Source organism: Erythrolamprus reginae, chromosome 8, assembly GCF_031021105.1.
Source record: "Erythrolamprus reginae isolate rEryReg1 chromosome 8, rEryReg1.hap1, whole genome shotgun sequence".
NCBI lineage: Eukaryota > Metazoa > Chordata > Lepidosauria > Squamata > Dipsadidae > Erythrolamprus > Erythrolamprus reginae.
In genome coordinates, this window is record NC_091957.1 from 59,005,316 (window position 1) to 59,027,704 (window position 22,389).

Sequence of the window (22,389 nt, forward strand, 5' to 3'; positions counted from 1 at the left end):
CTTGCTGAGCTTTCGCTGGCCGCCAGGGGGCCTCGTAGCCCCTGGGATTGGGGGCGGGGCCCGAGGAGCGCGTCGACCAATGGGGTCGCTCCCGGTAGCCCGTGCGGCAGCCAGAAGACCCGGGGGCCGCCATGAGGAGGTGAGGGGGGGCGCCGGGAGAGGGGAGAGCGGGAGGGAGGGAGGGGGCGCCGGTCAACGCAGGGGCCTCGCCTCGTCTCTCCCGCAGGGCCGGAGGAGGAGGGGGCGGCGCGGAGGAGGAGGCAGCGCTGGAGACGGAGGGCGAGCGGCAGTTGAAGCGGCTGCTGCGCCACCAGCTGGACACGGCGGCCTCGCTCGAGCAGTGAGCGCGGGGGGGGGGGAGGAGGAGGGGGCGGGGGGGGTCCCCGCTGCGCGCGCGTGACGCCCCCCCCCCCCGCGCAGGTGCGTGGCCAAGCGGCGCCGCTTCGGACCAGCCACCGTCTACCGGCCCTTCGGGGAGGAGGCCGCCGGCGCCCGCACCTTGCCGGAGTTCCGGGCGCTGCAGGAGAGCAGCGGGGAAGCGGCCTCTCTGCAGGAACAGGGCCTCTCCGACGCCGAGATCCGCCTTTGGAGGAGGCAACAGCGGGACCAGAAGGTGGGCACCTCCCCTCCTCCCCCCCGGCCCTCTGCAGGGTCAGCTGTCCCCCCCAGGCCGTCCTCGGACCCTCCCTGCTCTCTCTCCCCCCCCCCCATCCTCTACAGGGTCAGCTGTAACCACCCCAGGCAGTCCTTGGACCCTTTCTGCTCTCTCTCTCTCCCCCTGTCCTCTGCAGGGTCAGCTGTCCCCCCTGCGCCCCCCAAGGCCGTCCTCGGACCCTCCCTGCTCTCTCTCCCCCTGTCCTCTGCAGGGTCAGCTGTCCCCCCTGCGCCCCCCAAGGCCGTCCTCGGACCCTCCCTGCTCTCTCTCCCCCCCATCCTCTACAGGGTCAGCTGTAACCACCCCAGGCAGTCCTTGGACCCTCCCTGCTCTCTCTCCCCCTGTCCTCTGCAGGGTCAGCTGTCCCCCCTGTGCCCCCCAAGGCCGTCCTCGGGCCCTCCCTGCTCTCTCTCCCCCCCATCCTCTACAGGGTCAGCTGTAACCACCCCAGGCAGTCCTTGGACCCTCCCTGCTCTCTCTCTCTCCCCCTGTCCTTTGCAGGGTCAGCTGTCCCCCCTGCGCCCCCCCAGGCCGTCCTCGGACCCTCCCTGCTCTCTCTCCCCCCCCCATCCTCTACAGGGTCAGCTGTAACCACCCCAGGCAGTCCTTGGACCCTCCCTGCTCTCTCTCTCTCCCCCTGTCCTTTGCAGGGTCAGCTGTCCCCCCTGCGCCCCCCCAGGCCGTCCTCGGACCCTCCCTGCTCTCTCTCCCCCCCCATCCTCTACAGGGTCAGCTGTAACCACCCCAGGCAGTCCTTGGACCCTCCCTGCTCTCTCTCTCTCCCCCTGTCCTCTGCAGGGTCAGCTGTCCCCCCCGCGCCCCCCCCCCCAGGCCGTCCTCGGACCCTCCCTGCTCTCTCTCCCCCCCATCCTCTACAGCAGTGTTTCCCAACCTTTTTTGAGCCGCGGCACATTTTTTACATTTACAAAATCCTGGGGCACACCACCAACCAAAATGACACAAAATGACATCCTAAGACACTCTCCTCTCTTTTTCCATCCCTGTCTCCTCCCCACCCTTGTATGTGTGTGTGTATACACACTCTTGAACCATTTCCAAAAACAGGTGAGGGCTGGGTTTTTTCTCTCTCTTATTCTTTGGGTGCTTTTTATCCTATGCTTTAAATCGAGAATCACCTCTCTCTCTCTCTTGTTTCTCTCTCTTTCCTCTCATTCTCTGTCTCAATCATTTTCTCATTTCTCTTTTTTCCTCCCCTTTTTGCTCATTTCTCTCTCTCTCTCTCCCTTCCTCTCCTTTTCTCTCTCTTTCTCTCTCTTACTTTCTTTCTCACTCTTGCTTTCCCTTTCTTTCGCTCTCTCTCTTTCTCTCTCTCTTTCTCTCTCTCACTCTCACTCTCTCAGCAAAAAGTTGCGAGACCGGAACCTGAGTTTCCTTCTTCGCGGCACACCTGACCATGTCTCGCGGCACACTGGTTGAAAAACACTGCTCTACAGGGTCAGCTGTCCCCCCCCAGGCCGTTCTTGGACCCTCCCTGCTCTCTCTCTCTCCCCCTGTCCTCTGCAGGGTCAGCTGTCCCCCCTGCGCCCCCCCAGGCCGTCCTTGGACCCTCCCTGCTCTCCCCCCCCATCCTCTACAGGGTCAGCTGTAACCACCCCAGGCAGTCCTTGGACCCTCCCTGCTCTCTCTCTCCCCCCCTGTCCTTTGCAGGGTCAGCTGTCTCCCCCACCCACCCCAGGCCGTCCTTGGACCCTCCCTGCTCTCTCTCTCCCCCCAGTCCTCTGCAGGGTCAGCTGTACCCCTCGCCCCCCGCCAGGCCATCCTCGGACCCTCCCTGCTCTCTCCCCCCCATCCTCCTGTCCCCCGCAGGGCTCGGGACTCGGGGCAGCGCCAGAGGCCACGCAGGAGAGGATCCGAGCCATCCGGGAGAAGATGGCGGAGCGCCAGCGCATCCTCTCCCTGCCACAGCACTTTGCAGGCAGCAAGTCCCTCAGCAGGCGCGAGATGGAGATCGAGAGGGCCCTTTTCCAGGGGACGGACCGCCAATCCTTCCTGCGGATGCTGTACCGCCCAGGTCCGCTGCCTGTCTGGGCTGAGGGCCGCATGGGGCTCAGGCCTGGCCCAGCCCGGTCATTGCCTTTGCCTCTCGTGCCGCAGATGAAGCTCAGGCAACGGCTGCCCCTGTGGCTGGCCCAACAGCTCAGCTGGACGCGGTCTATCGGGAGCTCCTGAGTGGACCCTTGCCAAGCCAGAGGCCGCCAGGACCCCCAGAGTCTCTCCAGAGGGCGCATGATTCAGCTGGCTCCACCCCCTCCGGTAGCCTCGCAGCCCCCCCCGCCAGCCCTGGCGCCGGTGGTGGTGACGGAGCCTGTGGCGTGTGTGCCAGAAGCGGAGATTGTCCGGAGCCGCCTTTCCAAAGAAGAGATCCGCCAGATCCCCAGGTTTTCCTCCTATAGCCCAGGGGAGCCAAGCAAGGTATTTGCCAGGCAGGCCCGGCGGGGTCTTCTCGGAGAGATGGGGTGGCCTCTCAAGCACATGGAGGGGCTTCCCCACAGAGGGAGAGGCCTTGCCTCCCTGCAGGCCGAGCAGCGGCCCCTCCCTGCCAGTGGTCGGGGAGAAGGACCCAAAGGCCCCAGCCAGGGTGGCCCCTTCGCTCCCTTGGCCGCTCGGCTGCAGCAGACCCCCAGGCTCATGCCTTTCCTCTGGGGGGGAGGGGGGGTCCAGGTGCTGTACGTGAAGAACCTGAGTCACAGCGCTACAGTGAAGGACCTGCTGCCCCTGTTCTCCCACTTCCAAGGGAAGGACGCCCCCCCTCTCCGTTTACGCCTGCTGAGCGGGCGCATGAGGGGCCAGGCTTTCGTCACCTTGCCCAGTAAGTCTCTGGCCTCCGTGGGGGGGCCGGGCCGGGCTCTCCTGCCCTGCCCTCCACTAAGACGACCTCTTCTTCTTCTCTGGCCAGCCGTGTCCCAGGCCCAAGAAACTTTGGAGCTGCTCAACGGGTTTCTCCTGCTGGGAAAGCCCCTGATCCTTGAGTTTGGCCGGAGTGGGCAGCAGGCTTCCTCCCGGGGCCCCGGAGTCGGCTCTGCCTTCCAGGAGAATGACGGCTAGTCAGACAAATCCTAAACCAGGGACCGGCCGTCTCAAACAGCCAGAGAGCCACTTGGAACCCCTTCCTACAGAAAAGAAAACACCGGGAGCCACAAAACTAGCAAAAAAGATTCTGTTTCCTTCTGGAACTTTCCTTGGATTTATCTTACTGGTTGGCCTACTGGGGTCAGAAAGCGCCACCTGCAGCCCCAGAGCCGTGGGTTGCTGACCGCTGCCTTAGGCTATTGGGGCAGCTTTTGGCTTCTGCGTACAGACAGGAAAGGCTGGAAGGGGCCACTGGGGCTCGCGTGCCCCCCTTCTTGGCTTCTCCACCCAGAGGGGGCCGAGTGCAGGTGGGGAGCAGGGGGCGGAAGGGGCCAAGCGGCAGGAGTCCTTTGGCCCAGCTAGCATTAGGTGAGGGTGGACCTTGCCTTGCCTACTTTGCGCAAAGGGTGCGAATGCTCCCGATTCCTCTGGCTGTGTAGCTTGGCTCCTCTCGGAGGGTCCTGGGGGTTCAGCCTGGGCTGGGTGAGGGGCTGCACTTCGCCCCTGTCCTCCCCTAGGCGCCTCTGGATCTGCCGAAGGGCCCTTGGGTGGACCCTTAAAGCCGTTGGGCTTTGTCCCAGGCAGAGCCAGGAGGGGCTGCAGCCAGAGTGGGACCTCGGGGTGGGGCTGGGGCCTCTGCTTCCCCCTCTCGGGTAAGGAGCAGAAGGAGGGGAGGTGTGTGCGTGGGTGTGGGTGTGTGTGTGTAACCTCTCCTCCTTCCACGCCTCCAGAGTAGGGCCGGGGGGGGGGAGCATAGCAGGGGGGGCTGAGGGCAGGTGTGTGTGCCCCCATCCTTCCTTCTCTCTGCCCCAAAGGGGGGGGGGCGGGGTCTGATCTGAGGGGGGGACCCCAGAGCTTCATCCGCATAATGAATTCTCACCTGGTTGAAGGGGGGGGAGCAGCACAGCCCCTGGTGTGTGTGACAGCCAACGACACTCTTTCCAACACTTCCTCCTGCAAAGCGTGTTCTGGGGGGGGGGCTCCCTCTTCCTGCTTCAGAATTACCTCTTCTGGTGGGTTTTTTCTCTGTCCCCCCCCCCCCACCTACGTTAGTAAAGCAGGGCCTTGGGTTTTCTGCTTGGGCTGCCCTCGTTCCAAGGGGCAGCAACGGGGGGGGGGGGAGAGGGAGACCAAGGTGTGTGTTGGGGGGGATCTGCCCCCATTGCATCCCCCCCCGAAGGGCGTCACAGGGTGAATTGTTTCAAGGAGCCTGAGGAGGGGGCTGCAGCGGGAGAAAAAGTCTCTTTTCAGTCCCTTCTGCACCTTGGGAACCCTCCCCTCCTTTCCTCCCCCCCCCCCACGGGTGGGGAGATGGCAAGAATGCTTCCGTCACCATTTATCAGGGAAATGGCTTTATTGGTTTGCAAAGGTTAATGGTGGCCCCACACATTAACCGAAAGGGTTTTTCCCTCCACTGTTCTCCGGGCTTTGCCTGCGTAAGCGCAGATTCCCTGCCCTGAGAGCTTTTCTGAAGGGCTCAGCCGTGCCCCCCCCCCCCCCCGGCCCGTGGGTGGGAAGAAGGCCAGAGCCCGCCTCTTGTCCCTTCCTGCAAGGAGGGGGCGCCCCCCACAGCTCCTTTGTCCAAGGATGCTGCAGACCCTCCCTCACTGGCACCACTGGGAGGAAAAGGACACGGCTGGCTTTTTTATAGTGGGACATTACCACGACCTATAGCCCCCCCCCCCCCCCCGGGTACATTCACCCGCCCACCCCTCCCTTCACGGGAAAAGGCTTCCCTGCCTACAGCCCCCCACCCCCTAGCTCCAGACTCCACCCGGGCCTCTCACTCTGAACTGGGGGGGTGGGGGGGCTAAGATTCTCCATGTTGGCCACATCCAATTTTGAAGCATTGCAACAAGCGGTGGTGGGTTTCATCGTTTTTTATTACTACTTCCGTGTGGCTCAGTGGGCGTGGCAGGGGAAGGGGGGTAGTTTAAAATCTCCACCCACTCCAGGGTGGGGGAAGTCACCGCAGAGCCCCCTTTTCCTTCCCCCCCTCTAGCTGGGACTCCCCCGAGAGGCGTGGGTGGGGGCAGGGCCAGACAGAGGTGGCATTTGCCAAGGGTCCCCCGGAACTAGTCAGAACCCCCTGGAACCCACCTCTGATTGCAATACCAGCCTGGGGAGGGGCCCGTCTTGCACCTTCCAACCCGCATGTTTAAACTGAACCCACCTGTTGCCCTTCACCATTCCCAGCCCCCCCCCCTCCGGCCAGGAGGAATCCGTCCCACGCGCGAAGGGCTCCTGCTTGCCTCGTCCCCTGGGCTCTTTGGCCATGAAGGGATTGGCTGGTCCTCGCCCTCTGCCTACTCTGCACTGTTCCCAAGTAGACTCTTAGCCCCCCTCCTGCCCCTCGGCTGCTTCTGGGGACGTTTGCTCTTTAAAGCCTTTGCTGGAGCAGGATTCCCAACCAGTTCAGTATCGGCCACTTTTGCAGTTTTTAAGCTTCTCCATGCCCCCGTCCAGTTCTGGGCCTGATTCCATATGTGGGGAGAACCAACTATCAGGCCTCCATCTTCCCTCGCAGCCATTTGCCAACTCACTTTAACACGCTGCCTGCTCTCCCGCCCTCCTCCCCCCCCCCATCATCTGGGAACACAGGTACATTTTAAAATGCCTATTCTAGGACAGGGGTCTCCAATCTTGGCAACTTTAAAGACTTGTGGCCTTCAACTCCCAGAATTCCTCAGCCATCTTTCTGGGAGTTGGTCCACAAGTCTTAAAGTTGCCACGGTTGGACCAGACCAAGGCACAAACAGATGCTGGTGCCCAAACATTGCATTCTGGAGCAGGAGGTAGAACAACTGGTCAGCCCTGGGCATATTGTGCTGGCCTTGGTTCTTCCAGATGGGCCACAAGTACTTTGGGATCATCCCCATCGTCTTTCCTTGGTTCCCAGGTTGGAGTTAATTGGTTTGGGGGATGGGAGGGTCTACTTTCCCAGACGCAGTTAAGCCCCTCGGTCCCACCTCTGTTCTTTGCCTTTATGGAGCATAAAATAACAGAATTGGAAGGAACCCTCCGTGTCTTCTAGCCCAAAGGGCATCTGAGAAATAAATCAGTCTCCAAGTCTTTGCCTTCTCCAAAGTTCCAGTTTATTAACAGGGCCATGTTAACACAACTGGAGAGACCCAAATCTATAAAGTTACGAGGGTAAAACCTCCACCCAGCTTAGAGTTCACTTCCTTGCTTCTCCCCCCACAAGCCCATCACATGAACTGTACATCTTCCGCCAGCATATCCTGCAACTTTCAGCAGCTTCCGGCCAGATGCTGAACAAAGGCTGACCATGAGAACATAAAAGGAATGTGTCGTGGCATGCAGCCCCCCCCCCCCCAAGTTCCCACAGCAAGAAACATTCTAAAGCGTTTAAAAGTGGCAGGCCAGAGGCGTCAATAAAATATGGCTTTGGCCTGACAGGCAGCCTCCCCTCAGGAAAAAGCGTGTCCTGCAAGAGAGAGGGAGAGACCATCACCATAGGGAGTTAGCATCCTTCACGTCCCTTCTTCCTCCCCCCCCCAGGGGGACCCTTTCCGTTGTCAGGGCATCTTTCATGGAATCTCGACGACGCCCCTGCTTGAGTGGGAATTCTTTGAAACACCCCCCCCCCCGGCAGAGTGTCTCTTAAAGGCCAAAGCTCTGAATCCTGGAAGTGGGTAGGTGGCTGGAGAGGCCCCTTTGATCCCAGAACAGGGGCGGCCGGCTTGACCACGGCGCCCTTTCATCTGCCAAGACCAGCATGTACCCACCCACAGAGCGGGCACATTCCGGCCTGGCCACAGACAAGGGCTCTCGAGACCTGAATAAAGGGGCTGTGGGCACCTTGTCATCCTTTTGGAAATCTGCCCCCTGCAGAAGGTTTCAGTTGCCCTAGGACCCCCCTCCCCCTATGCATGCTTGGTCCCTTGTCCTGGGCTCCAGCCGTTTGGGGTGGGGTCTCTTTACTCCCTTACCAAGGACTTGCAGGTTTCTCCCAGACATGGGGGCTCTTTTTCCACATCACTGAGCTTTTCCTCCCCCCACCCCCCAAATCCTTACGGCCTGTTTCCCACTTGGGGCTGAATCGGGTGGAGATGGAGGCAGGATTTGAAAGGGGCTCAGAAGAGGCCCGGTGGACACCTGTGACCCCCCCCCCCATGAACTCCTCCTGTGCCGGGCAGTCATCGGGCACTTTGCTTGGTCTTGTAGTTGCAGGAGAGAAACACCCCCAATGCCCCCCCCCAGGCCTTGAGGACACGGAGAAGCCGCTAAGAAGCAGCACGTGCCCGGCTGCAAGGTGAAGGGGCAAGGTTGGGACGCTGAGGACGAAGGAGGGGGCGGGAAGACCCCCCCCCCATCTGCCTCTCCGCTTACCTACTCAGCGCACCCAGCAAGCTTTTCCGTGGGTGTCCGGCCGCCGCTACACGTAACCGGTCTGGCTGTAGGCGCTGGCCTTTGGGGGCGCGAGCGGTGGCCGGGGGCTCCGAGAGCGAGGGGGGGTGTAGCAGGCGGCTGGCGGGTCCCGGGGCGGGCAGGAGGCGCAGAGGATGGCGCCGCCCAGGAAAGAGACCAAGGAGGACAGGATGGCCAAGTACAGGGCTTCCCCGATCTCGTATTTCGTGCTGTCCGGCACCAGCGGGTTGTAGAAGTCGCGGAGGATGGCGTGGATGTTCCACGCCGCCGGGATGAAGCTGAGCAGGGCGCCCAGGAGAAAGGCGACTCCGCCCGCCACCGCCACTCTGTCCTTGGCCCGGGAGCCCCGAGCGAAGACGGTGCACCTCATGCCCGCCACGGAGGCCAGGGCGGCCAGCGCGCCCACGGCCACGGAGGTGGCCATCATGGCCTGGGTCACCTGGAGGTCCGTGGGCAGGCTGAGCAGGGAGTTGAAGATGTCGCACTGCGTGATGCCCGTGCTGTAGGTGGCGCAGTCCATCCAGAGGCCCTTGGAGAAGCCCACTGTGGTGACGATGCTGGCGCCGATGTAGGAGCTGACCCGCCAGGTGGGCAGCAGCGTGGCTATCAAGGTGCCCAGCAAGCCCAGCAGCCCCAAAAGGTAGCCCGCCAACTGGAGCCCAACCGACACCATGCTTGCTCTCCGGCTGTGGCTCGCTGGTGCCTCCCTGCCCTCTGCGCCCTCCTCCGGCTCAAGTGCCGGCTGGAGCGAACGGGTAGAAGACGGGGTTCTCGAGAGGATTAATTATTAGCTTCTGAAAAAAATGCCAACTGCCCTTTGTCCACCCCCTTATCTGTAGAAATTACATCCGAAAACGTAAAAGAAAGAACTGCCCGCTATGATAAATAGGGCAAAGGGAGGAACAGTAGTTTTAACAAAAATTCCCAGAAACAACTTCGGAGGAAGAAGCCCAGAACAACTGTGGTCCCATTTCAATCAGCCTGCGCAGGGGTTCCAGGTATACAGGAGAACGTCTGTACTCATTGGGATGAGATGGGTTGTACTTACATTTGACAAAGAGAACAAAACTTTGCTATGTATCTGGGGTACTTCTTTGGAAAAATAGTTGATCTTCATTTTAAAAAATCTTTTGCAAAAAGAGAAGCGTGGGATGAGGAGCCACGCTTTTATTTGCTCACACGTGTACGTAGGAAGAGGAAGGGAGGGGGGACTCGCACTCGCAGCCCCGGGCAGTTTCCCCCTTCGGTTCCGAATCCCTCTCCTCGGGTTTGACTGCTTCAGGACACGGAGCAGAGCTTGGGATAGAAGCGCGCGAGAGACGGGGGGGGGGGGGGCGCTCGGGTGGCTCAACATGTCCCTTGGCAAGCGGTAGGTTTTTACTACCGGTTCCGTGGGCGTGGCTGGGGAAGGATTCTGCAGAATCCCCCTTTCCTCCCCATCAGCTGGGACTCCGGAGGCAGAGAATAGATGGGGGCGGGGCCAGTCAGAGGTGGTATTTGCCGGTTCTCCAGAACTGGTCAGAACCTGCTGAAACCCACCTCTGCCCTTGCCCCGCCCTAGCAACTGCCCAGCCTGGTGGAAGCGGGCTTTGGCCTCCCTGCTTCGCTCTCACCGTATTCGGCCTGCCCTGATCGGCAGCAGCCTTGTGGGTGGGTGTGCGTGTAAGTTTCCCCACAAACGCTCAGATTTATTCTCTATTTGGGGCGCAAAGAAGCCGGAGGCTGGGTGGGTGGGGGAGAGCAGTCTTTTTGGCTGCCCCCCTACAGTGCAGACAGAAGGGAAAAGCTGTCGCTCGGAGTTGAACCCTGGGGGCTTGGGGGGCGCTCTGAGCGTGGCTGTTTTCTGGCGGATGAAAACGATCGCGCTCAGCGAGCACCAGGACCACCGCCTCTCGCAGTCTTGCAAGGCGACTGTCGTAGCTGTTTTGCCGGGCCGCTTCCTGACTTCCGGGATCTACAGGAGAGCAGCTGAGGACGATGTAACCGTGGGGGGAACGTTGGAAGCAAAACCTTTGCAGGCCTCGGAGAAGCGCATGAAGGCAGGCTCTTCCCCCATGCACTCGCGGATTAGCTCCACCGGCCCACTTTTGGCCGGGTCCCCTGCGCGAGGGTGGCGGGCGGCTGGTCCGCCAGGATTCAAGGAAGGAGGAAGGCCGTTGCAGGCAGCCAAGGGGCCAAGCCGGCTACCCGCGGGCTTCCCTTCCATCCAACTCGCCTCCCCGGCAAAGTGAGGGGGGCACTGCTCTATAGGAGGGGTCCCCAAACTTGGCAACTTTAAGGCTTGTGGCCTCCTTAGAACGAAGGAGAAAATTCCTGACAGGGCAGAACAATTGACCAGTGGAACAGCCTGCCTCCAGAAGCTGTGGAGGTTTTGAAGGAGATCTTGGTTAACCACCTGTCTGAAGCAGGGCAGGATTTCCTGCCCAAGCAGGGGGTTGCACTAGAAGGCCCCCAACGTCCCTCCCAACTTTCTTCTTCTTATTATTATTGTTGTTATTATTATTGTAACTCCCAGACTTCTCCAGGCCCTGTATTTGGCTGGAAAACTCTGGGCGTTGAAGTCCACCATAGCAGCAGCAGCAGCAGCAGCATTTAGACAAGAGAATTAGGCAAGGCTTAAAGTGGCCAGGTTTGAAGCCCTCTGCCCTACGGCAGCCAGCCAAGCCATCGCGCTCCAGGGGAGTCCCAAGGCTCCGAGGGGGGGTCGCTCCAAGCAGCCCCCTCCCCTGCCCTGGAGCAGCCTTTCCCGGCTGGAGCCTTTGGCAGAGAGCGGTCGGGCCCCAGCCTGGCATCAGCTCCGCCGGGCTGCCCAGTCCGACACCTCGTCCGGGCAGGCTTTCCAAAAGCTCCATGGAAGCGGGCGCGGGAGAAGAGCCCCCCACCCCGCAGGAGGCACCAACGCCTGCTTCAAAGGAACCCCTTTTCCTGCCCCCCCTGGGCTTCTTTGCCTGAAGGCGCCTCTTTCCCTGATGGGAGGCTCGGGGCGGCTCCCCATCCTCTGTCGCTCCATTGGCCGTGTGTACTGGGGGACAGCCGCCCGGGAGCCGTCCAGGAAGCGCTTGGCCAGAGGGCTCCGAACTGGGCAACGTTAAAACTTGTGGGCTTCAACCGGAGTGGGCCGAGCGAGAAGGAGAGGTCCCCATTAGCCCCCCCCTCCGCCCCCGCACCCTTTCGGAGCACAGGATGGAACGACGGGCAGGTAAGGCAGCGCGGGGCTGGGGGGGAGGGGCGCGGGGCTGCGAGCTCCGCCTCCAGGGCGTGGCTGGCAAGGGCGCGTGGCAAGCCCCGCCCCTTGGCGTCTCCGACCGGCCGCGGCGAGCCTCTGCGGGACTCCTCGGACCGCCGCCGCGAGAAATCCAGGCGGGCCGAACGGGATCTGGGTGCCGGGTCGCGGAGGCGGGGTCGCCCCAGAGGGTTCAACGGAGGACGGGCAGAGCGGCGGCGCCGGCGACGAGGCTGGCTCGGTCCTCTCGGAGGCGCTCCCCGTTTTCCCGGCGAGCGCTGGGCAGGCCCTTCCTGGTGGGGGCCCCCGGTGCCTGGAGGGGACGCGCATGACGTCAAGCGGCATCCTCTTTCTTGCTGCATCCCGCACGCCTCCTCGCTGTTGCCATGACAACCTCTTCCCCGACGGCAGAGGTAAGGGATCGGAAGGGCTCCTTCTCCCTCTGGAAAACGCGGCCGGGAGTGCGCGTGGAACGGCTGCTCGCTCCCACTGCAGAAACTCCTCCCCGACCCCCCTCCGTCTCCCCCGGATCGCCGTTCCTGCTGCCTCGGCAAAACTTACTCCTCGCTCCCGCGGGGCCCTGCGAGCCAGAGGGGGGGAGGGGTGCCTGAGGTGTTGCGGGGGGGGGGGGGGCGACGCCTGGAACTGAAATGCAGGTCCTCTTTGGACTGTGGGATCGCCCCTCCCCTCCTTGCGCAGAAGCCCTGCATTGTGCAATGTGGGGGAGGGGAGGGGTTGCCGCTTCTCTTCCGTCATCTGAGGTAGAGCCATGTATGCAGCCCCCCTTCCCCCCCCCCAATCTGGCCATGTTCCCGGCATGTACACTGCCAACAGGCCCGTGCTGGTGTTATCTGGAGGAAGAAGGGCAGCTTTGGGACTGGCCACTGGGCCCCAAGCTCCTTCAAGGGGGGTGGGGGGTGGAAGGGAAGAACGGAAGGGGGTGGTGAATTGACAGAGGGGCTTTTCTCTCTTCCTGACAGTTGGCTGAGACCCCTAACTGACAGAGTGGAGACCTAACATGGCAAGTAGGTGAATTCTTTGCTGGGGGGAGGCATGTTTCCCACCCATCCTGGGGAGGAGGGGCTCAAAGCCCCCCCCCGGGCCACACGTGGCTGGCTGGGTTTCTTCTACCTTCTCAAAGTGGCTCCAGGGGAGGCGGAGGGCTTTCCTTCCTTCCTTCCTTCCTTCCTTCCTTCCTTCCTTCCTTCCTTCCTGCCTTCCTTCCTTCCTGCCTTCCTCCCTCCCTCCCTCTCCTCTTCCTTCCTCCCTTCCTTCCTCCCTCCTCCTCCTCTTCCTTCCTCCCTTCCTCCCTTCCTCCCTCCTCCTCCTCTTCCTTCCTCCCTCCCTCCCTCCCTCCTCCTCTTCCTTCCTCCCTTCCTTCCTCCCTCCTCCTCCTCTTCCTTCCTCCCTTCCTCCCTTCCTCCCTCCCTCCTCCTCTTCCTTCCTTCCTTCCTGCCTGCCTGCCTCCCTCCCTCCCTCCCTCCTCCTCCTCTTCCTTCCTTCCCAAATAGACCGTCTCATTCTTCCTATTTTTCACACCACCCTAGATTTTCCTCATTGTTTGTGCACATTTTCCCCTTGCCAAAGTCCTTGCCCAGGACCCCCTTTCCACAAAGGAGGCTGGCGGGGGGGCTTGGTTTTAGCTGTTCTAGTTGCCAGGTAGCGTTTGCCCCCTTCTCATCCACATGGCTGATGCCACGGTCAAGTGGATTGGGCTCCCAGGTCCTGCCCACCCGCAGGTCAAGGGGGAGGAATGGTCCCTGCTTCTTCCGCCGCTGGAGGTGTGGGCGGGGGGGGGGGGCTTGCCTGATTTTGCTCTGCCCTGAAGCAGCCAGGCCTCCCCCGTGGGAGAGGATGGGAGCCTGCTTACGTCCGTCCTCTTCGGTGCCTGTCTCCCAGCCTTCCTCCCGGCCCCGAAGGCCCACTCCGTCCTGAAGCGCTTTCCACGGGCCAATGGCTTTCTGGAGGAGTTTCGGCAGGGCACCATTGAGCGTGAGTGCGTGGAGGAGGTCTGCAGCTACGAGGAAGTCAAGGAGGTCTTTGAGAACAAGGAGAAGACGGTAGGTGGGTCTGGGAGGGGGGCGCCCCTCCTTGCCTTTCACCCCCCACGAGCCCCCTTGCGCCGGGTTTCCCCGTTGGCTCCCAAGATGTGGAACCGGCACACCCACTTCAGGTGCTCAGCCATTCCATGGGTTCCCATTCTCTGCTCCCTGGTGTAAAAGAGTGGGGAGTGGGCAAGGGGGCGGCAGGGTGGATTTTTCAGGAGGAGAGCCAAATGGGCCAATAGTTGGGGGATTGGAAGATCAACAAGAGCCCAAAGAACTTCAGGTCAGAGGACCAGTCTTGCCCCGTTTCCCTAGGCAGCGGGGTCATTCACACGGCCTCCCTCCTCGTGCTGGGATTGCCCGTGAGGCTGGCCTCTCTTGTGGGGGGCTGGGGAGGGGGGCTGATGGCTGACGGGCGTCTCCCCTTCCTGGCAGATGGAGTTCTGGAAGGGCTACGCCTACTCTGTCCAAGATGCCTCCGACGGGACAGGCCGATCGGATGCCATGTACGTCGTGGTGCCCCTGCTGGGTGTGGCGTTGCTCATTGTCATTGGTCTCTTCATCATCTGGCGCTGCCAGCTGCAAAAGGTCACCCACCACCGTCCCTCCTACCCCCAGAACAGGGGCCTGGCCAGCCGAGCGGCCCACAGCTTGCCCAGGGTGAGAGTCCACCGCGAGGCTCCTCCCAGCCAAAGTGAAGCCCGCGGCCAGCAGGAACCCAGTGGCCGAGGGGCTGCCGATGGCGAGTGGAGGCGGCTGGCCAGGACGCTGGTGGAGCCTGAGCCGGCGGCTGCCCCCCAACCCAGAATCTGCAGCGCCACTCCTCCCCCCTCCTACGAAGAAGTGACGGGGCAGCCAGATGGCGGTGGCAGCCATGGCACAGAGGAGCCCAACGCACCCTACAGCGACCCACCTCCCAAATACGAGGAGATTATGAGTCCCCTCCATGCTCCTGCGAAGTAGCGGGCCCTGGATCCTCACAGACCCCTCACACAACCGCCTTATCCCCCCCCTCACCAAGTGCCAGTCGCCCCCTTCGCTCCTGCCGCTGGACTGTGGCTGGATCCTCACCGGGAGCACAGCTGTAGTTTCAGAACTGGGCCCCGGGGGCCCCTTGCAGGAGGACGGCTGGACTGTGGCTTGGGCCCTACCGCTACAGGGGGCCATTCGGTCCCTTTGGTGCCCGCTCCTTTGGCAAGAGCTTGGTTGGGTGCTGAGGGTGGGGTGGGGGTTTTACCACTTTCTACCCACCTGGGAGGGTGCTGAGGAGGAGGGGGCAGGGGGCACCGGACCTCTCTGCTCCCAGCTCCACCCAACACTGCTCTGTGTGCTTGCTCTCCCTGCGGGATGCCTCCGTGGTCTATGGATTAAGCCCTGAGGTGGGGGGGCCTTCTCCAAAGAGAAGCAGCCCAAAGCAAGGGCGGGTTTTTGTATTCACACAGCCAATGCGTTGGCAATTGCCATTTTCTGTTGCACTGGAAGGTTGTGTGTGTGTGCCTGTAATTTCTATGTGCCAATGGAGGGCAGAGGAGAAGGACCGAGCCCCTCCCTCTCAGAAACACCTCAGGACACCTTCTGGCCCCTTGGGCTCATCCCACTGGCCCCACCCGCGTCTTCCTCTCCTTGGAGGCAGACCCAGCGACACCCCCCCCCCCCCGGGAGCAGCACACTGCCAAAGACGACCCCAGGGGGGGGGCCTTCCCATGGGGCAGCACTTTCCCCTCCTCCTGCCTCCCCCAGCAGCCGCCTTTCCCCTTGGCCCCCTTCTCCCTGCTGGAGGGCAGGGGCCCCCTTCGCTCACCAGGCAGCCCCCCTCCTCTCCCTGGGATTCCCCTTGCCCCCCCTCTGTCTCTCTCAGTGGTGCTCATGCACAGCCAGGCATCCTCCCCTTGTGTGGCTCTCTCTATGCTGCTTTACTGTATTATTTATATATATTTTGTTTAAATGGAAAGAAAATTTCTCACGGGGAGTCGGTTGCTTCTTGCACTGTTATCCAAACCAGACCACGGTCAGCCATGGATTTAGCTGTGGGCAGCTGCCAAAAAGAAGGAGGGAAGAGGCCACACATGGTGAGGGCAGAAGCTGCCTGCCAACTGATAGCAACTGCCCTGAGCCCCGGGAATTCATTCCCCCCCTTACCGGTCCTGTGGGGCGTGGCAGGGGAAGGACACTGAACACCCCCCTCCCCAGCCCACTCGGGGTCCAGCCAGAGGTGGTGTTTGCATTCCACCCCTGGCCTGGCGGCTGGGGCAGGTTGTCCCGTTCTGCCCTTTCGGGGCCCAGTGACCCTGGGGCAGGCAGATGGGTCTTGGAGTCATCAGTGGAGAGGGGCAGCAACTTCCACGCTGCTTGTGGGACCAGCTACGACCGCTCTCCCTTCAGCAGAAGCGGGAAGGGGCGGTGGCCTGCGAGGCGCCTCTCAAGGGCTTCTGGGTTTGTATGCTGAGCTCTTCATGAGAGCGAACGTGCCGCTGCCGCTAAGCCTCTGTCGGGAAGGGGCGCCGGAGAAGCGGCGGCGGGCCGGAGGGGCCTCCTTGGGCGCGGCAGGCAGGGCAACGGGGCGGGGGGCGCGCTGGGCTCTGCAGGTGGGAGGCGGCGCCTGCGGGGGCGGCTCACTTTCGGGTCAACGCACGAGAGGCGAGCCGGAGCCTCTGGGCTGCAAGTCAGGGCCACAGGCTGGCCGGGTCAGCTGACTGGGAATCGGCGCCTTCGGCCAAGCGCACAAGCGGGCCGCAGTGGGAGGCGGCCCACGTCAGGTCAATCGCGGGCCGATGGAAAGGGAGGTGCCCGGGCGGGGGTGGCGGGTCCTGCTGTTCTGGAGGGTTCCTTGCTTGGTGCAAAATCTTTTCAGCGCCCCAGAAAGACCCCCGGGGGGGGGGCTGTCCGCGCGTGCATCCGTTCTTTGGGCGATGGTGGTCTCGCCCGCCGCCAGGACCCTCCGGCGCGGGTGCTTGCAGGGCTGTCCAAAGAGGAGCGCTCTTGAACGTGGGGGCTTTTCTGGAACCAGCTGGCGAGAACCATCCCGGAGGGCTCCGTCTTCTGGCGTCTGACCGAGGGGGGGGGCGTGCAAACCCCCAAGGGACGCCTCCTCCCCACCCCAAGAGCAGGCGGAAGGCAGAAGGGCGGGCTGTGCGGTCTGCGCTGCCGGACGAAGCCATCAGGCGGCTGAAGGTGGCAGTCGACGAGGACTTTCTCCCCTCGCTCCAGGTGCGGGTCCCCGGAAGGCCTTTGCCAGAAGGGAAAGCAGGGACCTTGTGGTATGGGGTAGTTGGGGGGGGATTCACATGTATTGTCCTTCACTAGACTGGTCCTGGTTGTATTCGTAAGCAGTAAAAGGCAGCAGAAGTCGCCCAACCCTTCCCCCAATCCTCGGACTGGCCGTTACAGACCGGCGCCCCCTTTTAAGGGCCTTGGACCTCTGGGGGGGGGCTGCTCCAAAGCGATGAAGAGGAACGAACCTGCACCCCCCCCCCAGGCGCTCTAGGAGAGGCGACCCCGACGAAACCAGTTGGCTGGTCCCAGGCTGCCATGATGGATGGCATCAAACACTGCAGAGAAGATCGAACGATTGTTGCGCCAAAGTGTTCACTGAAGTCAGGAACCCAGGAGAATGGAGGCAATGGGGCCTCTTGGCTTGGCCTGTCCATCCACACCGATCTCTGGGCTTTTTGCCAAACTCACCAAGTTACGGGCTGTGCCCCCTCTGAAACGATACACAGGACAAGGAAAGGCAATAGAAAGACAAGGCAACCCTTGCTGTAGGACTATGGATCTGATAATGACATGGGGGGCTGGGGCGGTTGTGGGCTGGCCGGCCAACCCTTCCAAAGGGGCTCCTGGCCTGCCCCATCTCTGCCTGCTGACATAAACACTCTCTGCACATCACAGGAACAGAAACCGTTCAGTTGGCCTGCTCTGCCCTGTAGGCCTCTCAGAATCCTGTGCGCAGGGGGACACGGCGCTACTTGTCCCCCCCAGAGATGAATGCGCATAGGCAGATCCTGATTTCCATGCGCTTCCCACCCCGTCTCCCCCCTTGCAGTCTGACTGAAAGAGGTCCAGGCAACCTGCCTCCCCCAGGGCACAGCACCCCCACCTCCGCCCGTTCTCTGGGAAGGGAAGCTGGAGGCCGGGCAGGGGTGGCCAGGACAGCTGGACACGCAGTGGCTTCCTTTAAGGAAACGGGTGTCTCTTCCTCCCACCTGCAGCCACTTGGAGGTGGGGCCTGGTTCTAGCTGCAAGGGGACAAAACCCATGCCACAAGGTGCCCACCTGACCGTCCACCTGTCCATCGTACTCATATGGCTGCCCAGTAGAATAACTTTATTGTCACTTTAAATGTACACTAACTGACATACACTAAAATGAAGTTTCGATGCATTCAGCTCTCAAAGGGTCACCACCACCTCCAATATATACTACGTAAACATGACAAAATAAATAAAGAAATAAATACAAAATTATGCATATAACCACATATACTATATGACTCACACAGTCCAGAGGTGCTGGGGTCTTAGGGGAGAAAGGGTTTTCAGGGTCTGGGGGTCCTGCCGGAAATACTTTGAAGCCTCCCACCCCCAGACTGCGAAGTGGGTGTGTGGGTAGGCAGCTTCCCAGAATCTTCTCCACCGTCCTCACCACTCTCTATGTGGACTTTCTACCTGAGGCATCACTGCCACCAAACCAAAGAGCGATGCCCTGTGTTCAAATGCTCCCAATCGAGTCTCTGTGAAGAGTGGCCAGGACAGCCGGAGGAGGAGGATGCGCTCCCGATGCCCCCTGGGTGGCATGTGGCAGTCGAGTGGACGCGACACGCTTCTCCAGCTCTGGTCATAATCAGCCTGGGAGGTGGGGGTGGGACGGGGGGCGGAGACGGGGCCTTCTTTGCGCGGGGACTTCTCTGGGTCCTTCAGCCCCCCCTTCCAGGTAGAACGATGCAAGGAGCTGGTGGGTTCATCAGAAGGTTTTTGGCTCAAAGGAGGATAATTCTCAACCAGCCCTGGATCTGAAGTGGAGGGTGGGGTAGCGATTAATAGGTTGAATTGACCCAGGAGTGGGACTGGGTAGAATTCACTCCCAAGAGCCCTCCCCCGCCCCCCGCCACACACACACTTTAGAAACAAAGTCTCTCTGTTTTCAACCTTCTGGGCTACAACAGCAGCAGCAGCCGCCTCGTCCATTTGCTGGTCAGCCTTTCCTGGAACCAGTCATCCATAAACCAATCTATGGCCGACACACGTTGCTCAGCTTTGCCTCCCAGCCTGGACCAATGGGTACCGAGTGCAGAAGATGCCCAGTGAGTGGAAGGCAACAGAGAGGTCTTCGGAGGGGGAGGTGGTGTCTTCTGGGCCACACACAGCTGGGGGTGGAGGGGGGGCAGGCTGGAAAAAAAGGGGCTTTCAGGACTGTAGCTGCGCCTGCCCCCTTGCTGTGGGTTGAATCCAGAGGTTTCTGGAGAGGGTGCGTTGTCCTCTCCACACTTGGAAGAACAGAAGGGGGTCGCCGGGGGTGGAGAATAAGAGAAAAGAAGAAGGAGGATTACCCCCCCTTCCCAAGTGTCCAGGCATGTGCTGTGCCTATGACCGCTATGCTTCCTGGCTGGAGGTCCCCTTCCTCAGGCCTTGGGCTGCATGAGGCCACCCACACCGGACACAGCCAGGAAGCCAGAGTGGCCCAAATGCCCATTTTCTTGCCCCTGCGCAGCCAAAGGGAGCAGAGGCCACCGGGCAGTTCAGACCTGCCGACTGTTCCTATAGGCCCGGTAGGGATGGGGGTGATGACCCAGGGGGGGTGCGTGCGAGTGAGCGGGACGTGCCTGTGGAGATGGGCCCCCCACCGCTTTGCTTATGCTGTCCCTTTCGGTGGGGGGCAGAGGCCGGCCATGGTGCCAGGGAGCCATGGGTGGCTGTTGTCCGAGGTCCCTGGGGAGAAGGTCGGCCCTTTGGCAGGGCAGGCGTTGGAGGCCACTGCAGAGGAGGCTGGGCGGTCCAGGTTCCCTTCCTGTGCATCTTGTGCCATTTACGGACACCATCCGGGGAGAGGGGATGTCCGAGGAGCCCCCTCAGATGCCAGTGGAGAGGGTCGGGCAGAGCAGGTAAGGGTGTGCCGCCAGGTGAACCAGAAGGGTCCCTCCACAGGCACCGCAGGCAGACCCTGGCTGCATGGGAGGGGCAGTTGGTAAGGAGGGCAAAGTAGCACTTGGGGGTCATTTCCGCGGGTCCCCCATCTAGCTGGCTAAGCTAGCATTGGGTTCCCCCTTTCCGATAGCCTAGAAGATTCCAGTCACAAAACGGGGACCTCTTTCAGCGGACGTTCGGGGACTGTCCTGAGGAGAAGAGGGGGCTGTTCTTCTTAGGAGCTTCCTTGGCCACAGCTGCTGACCCCCGGCACCCCCTCCCTGCCCCGGCTGCCCAGCTTTCTCTGGAGAGGGAAGGACCCGCTGCTGCTCCGGGAACTGTTCTGGCTGCTGTGGGGCCTAGGCGGGTCCAAATTAGGTACGACCGAGCACCCTGTGGGACTCTGCGTGCAGCACACCGAGCAGTGGGGCATGTTCTCCACGGGGTGCAGCCACATCCCCAAGGTTGACCAGTCTCGACGGGTTCTCTTTCTCCGTCCTGCTCCCATCACCATTTGCGGCTCTGGTCTGCCCCTCGCCTGCCCCTCGGTTTGGACCAGCTGCAGCCCATGATCGGCCTTCACCTCCCCCCCTTTAGTGCCCGGGGGGGTGAACTTGGTCTGACTCCAAACAATGGCCTCGGCTGGACGCTCGGTCTGGGATGGATCCCTGCAGGAGCCTGACACCCCCTGGATGGAGACGACGGCCACGATGGAGCAGGTGAGGTGGCCGGCCACCAAAATGGACCTTCCCTTAAGTGTGGCGAGAGGCTTGTCCCTCCCCCCGCCCACCAGCCGGGCCCCTTTCTCCAATTTCTCTCTCCTGTTGGAAATGCAGCTGTCTGACCTCTCTGGGCCAGCCGGTGCCCTGGAAGAGCCGAGTGGCCATTGGCAGAAGAAGGTGCTGCTCCTTCACTCCATGTTGGCCTCTGGCCTCTGCCTGGCTTCTGGACTTGTGGACGCGGCTCAGGAGAGGGCTTGACCAGGAAATGGATGTGGCCAGCCGTAAGTCTTGCAGCCCAGCCATGGGGAGCAGGGAGATGGCGGACGGGAGGGGGGGTGTCTTGTTTTTTGTGGACAGAACAGAAAGTATTGCAGATCATCTTGACAGAGACATGGAGGCTCCATTACCAAGGCTGGGAAGGGTGAACCGTACCTTAAGTCAGGAGACCCCAAACTTGGCAACTTTAGGACTTGTTGGCTTCAACTCCCTGAATGCTCCATGTTCCAGCTATGTTCCAGCTATGTTCCAGCTATGTTCCAGCTATGTTCCAGCTATGTTCCAGCTATGCTGACTGGAGAATTCTGGGAGTTGAAGTCCAGAAGTCCTAAAGTTCCCAAATTTGAAGACCACAGCAGACCGAAAATATGTAGAAGGGGCTCAGACCGAAACCTCCCCTTGTTCCAAGAATATAAGACGGCTGAGGAAGACGGTGATTACAGCCTCTCTCAATTAAAAATAAATAAATAGTCCTGCGCAGCTGATGTCTGGATCCGCTCTATCTTGGTTTCAGTACCTAATTTGCATATAGTTTTGGGGAACGTTCTGTTCATGATACCTGCAGCAAGGAGATTGTAGGCACAAAGATGGAAAGATCCGGTCCTGCCCACGCGGGAAGAACAGCCGGATGAAGTCGGTGGAACTTGCTGCGGTGGCTAAATTGACTTCTTCGGGCAGGGGGGTGGGGCGGGGTGTACAATATCTACACTTATTACTGACTGGAAACCTTTACAGAAGAAAATAACTATGGTTTGGATGACTAGACCCGAGAGAGGATGAAGAAGACGTGTTGTAACCACAGAGTAAAATTGCTAATTGTACTGATAAAGGCTACAGAAGAAGATTGAAGGCACCTTTTTCCCTTGGGCCTTTTCCTTCCTTTTCTGATTTAATCTTACATTCCTGCTGCCGCTCACTCCCCCCCCACCCCCCACCCCTTCTCCAGGGAAAAGATTGTTGTGTCTTCGCTAAGCGTGTTTTGCATCCAAGGTGCGCGAGGGAGCCCGTGTCGGAGGGTGTTGGCGGCTGGCGTGGCAGCTGCTGCCCCTTGGGCCTTTCAGGTCTTCTGGTTTTGAAGCCCTCCCAAAGTTCCCCTCCCCACGACTTTCCCCTCGCCTTTCTAATTTGGGAGAAGGAAGGTTTTGCAAAAAACGTGGCCTTATTTGTGGCCCAAATTCTGTATTTGCTCCCTGATTACAAGGGGTCATTTTTAGGCAGGAGACTTCAAGTTCAGCTCTGGCACCTGTCCAGTTTGAGGGGTCACCTCTTGCCAGGCCCTGTTGAGGCGGCCTCGCTCTCTGCGGCCAGGCGCACATGGGCAGGAGAGAGGAAGGCGCCGCTCGTCGGGGGAGTTTGGCGTCCATGCTCCTTTCCCAGCAGGCTCTGGTGATCTTGCCCACGAGCTCAACAGAAGGGCCCCCGCTCGTAAGGACAAAAGCAGCCGACCTGTTAGCTCGAAGCAGGCGGTGTTGGTGCTGCAGGTAACCTTGGCAAACCGCTCAGTCCCTGAGCAGCCGAAAGGAGTAGGAAAGGCGAGCTCCTTGGGGTTCCACTCCCACACCGCGTCAGCCAGCAGAAGGGCTCGGCAGCAGGCAGGCCAATGCCACAGAAATGGGGCGCTGAAGGGCATTCGGATCAGCACGGGCAGCAGGGTTGACCTGCAGGAAAAGGGACCCCTGCAAAAAGAGGTTGGCACAGATGCAGTGCCCGGCCCTTTCCTCTTGAGTGACGGGCTGCACAGGAGGGTCACCCAGGACCAGCCCAGCCCGCAAAGGGCCTCCTACTTGCTTGCAACACCTGGCAACCCTTTGAAGCAGCCAGCCAACCGCCTGATGGCAATGCCCAGCAACGCTGGGAAGGGAACCTG

At 61.0% G+C, this 22,389-nt stretch overlaps 3 protein-coding genes across 3 annotated transcripts; 2 read left to right on the forward strand and 1 right to left on the reverse strand.

Moving 5' to 3' along the window:
- The first annotated feature begins 51 nt into the window (after positions 1-51).
- Positions 52-3,849, forward strand: RBM41 (RNA binding motif protein 41). Its single transcript, XM_070760128.1, has 8 exons — positions 52-139; positions 227-340; positions 421-613; positions 2,483-2,687; positions 2,771-2,870; positions 2,911-3,088; positions 3,338-3,485; positions 3,573-3,849. Exons 1-8 carry the CDS (start codon positions 132-134, stop codon positions 3,719-3,721), a joined length of 1,095 nt encoding a protein of 364 aa, XP_070616229.1. The 5' UTR covers positions 52-131; the 3' UTR covers positions 3,722-3,849.
- A 2,968-nt stretch (positions 3,850-6,817) lies between these two features.
- On the reverse strand, positions 6,818-8,878 carry CLDN2 (claudin 2). The gene is made up of 2 exons (XM_070760122.1): positions 8,099-8,878; positions 6,818-7,193 (listed from the first exon to the last, which is right to left on the reverse strand). Exon 1 carries the CDS (start codon positions 8,808-8,810, stop codon positions 8,145-8,147), a length of 666 nt encoding a protein of 221 aa, XP_070616223.1. The 5' UTR covers positions 8,811-8,878; the 3' UTR covers positions 6,818-7,193; positions 8,099-8,144.
- Positions 8,879-10,722: 1,844 nt separating this feature from the next.
- Positions 10,723-15,368, forward strand: PRRG3 (proline rich and Gla domain 3). The gene is made up of 4 exons (XM_070760121.1): positions 10,723-11,773; positions 12,341-12,385; positions 13,260-13,420; positions 13,841-15,368. The coding sequence occupies exons 2-4, from the start codon at positions 12,379-12,381 to the stop codon at positions 14,366-14,368; spliced, it is 696 nt and encodes a 231-aa protein (XP_070616222.1). The 5' UTR covers positions 10,723-11,773; positions 12,341-12,378; the 3' UTR covers positions 14,369-15,368.
- The last annotated feature ends 7,021 nt before the right edge of the window (positions 15,369-22,389 follow it).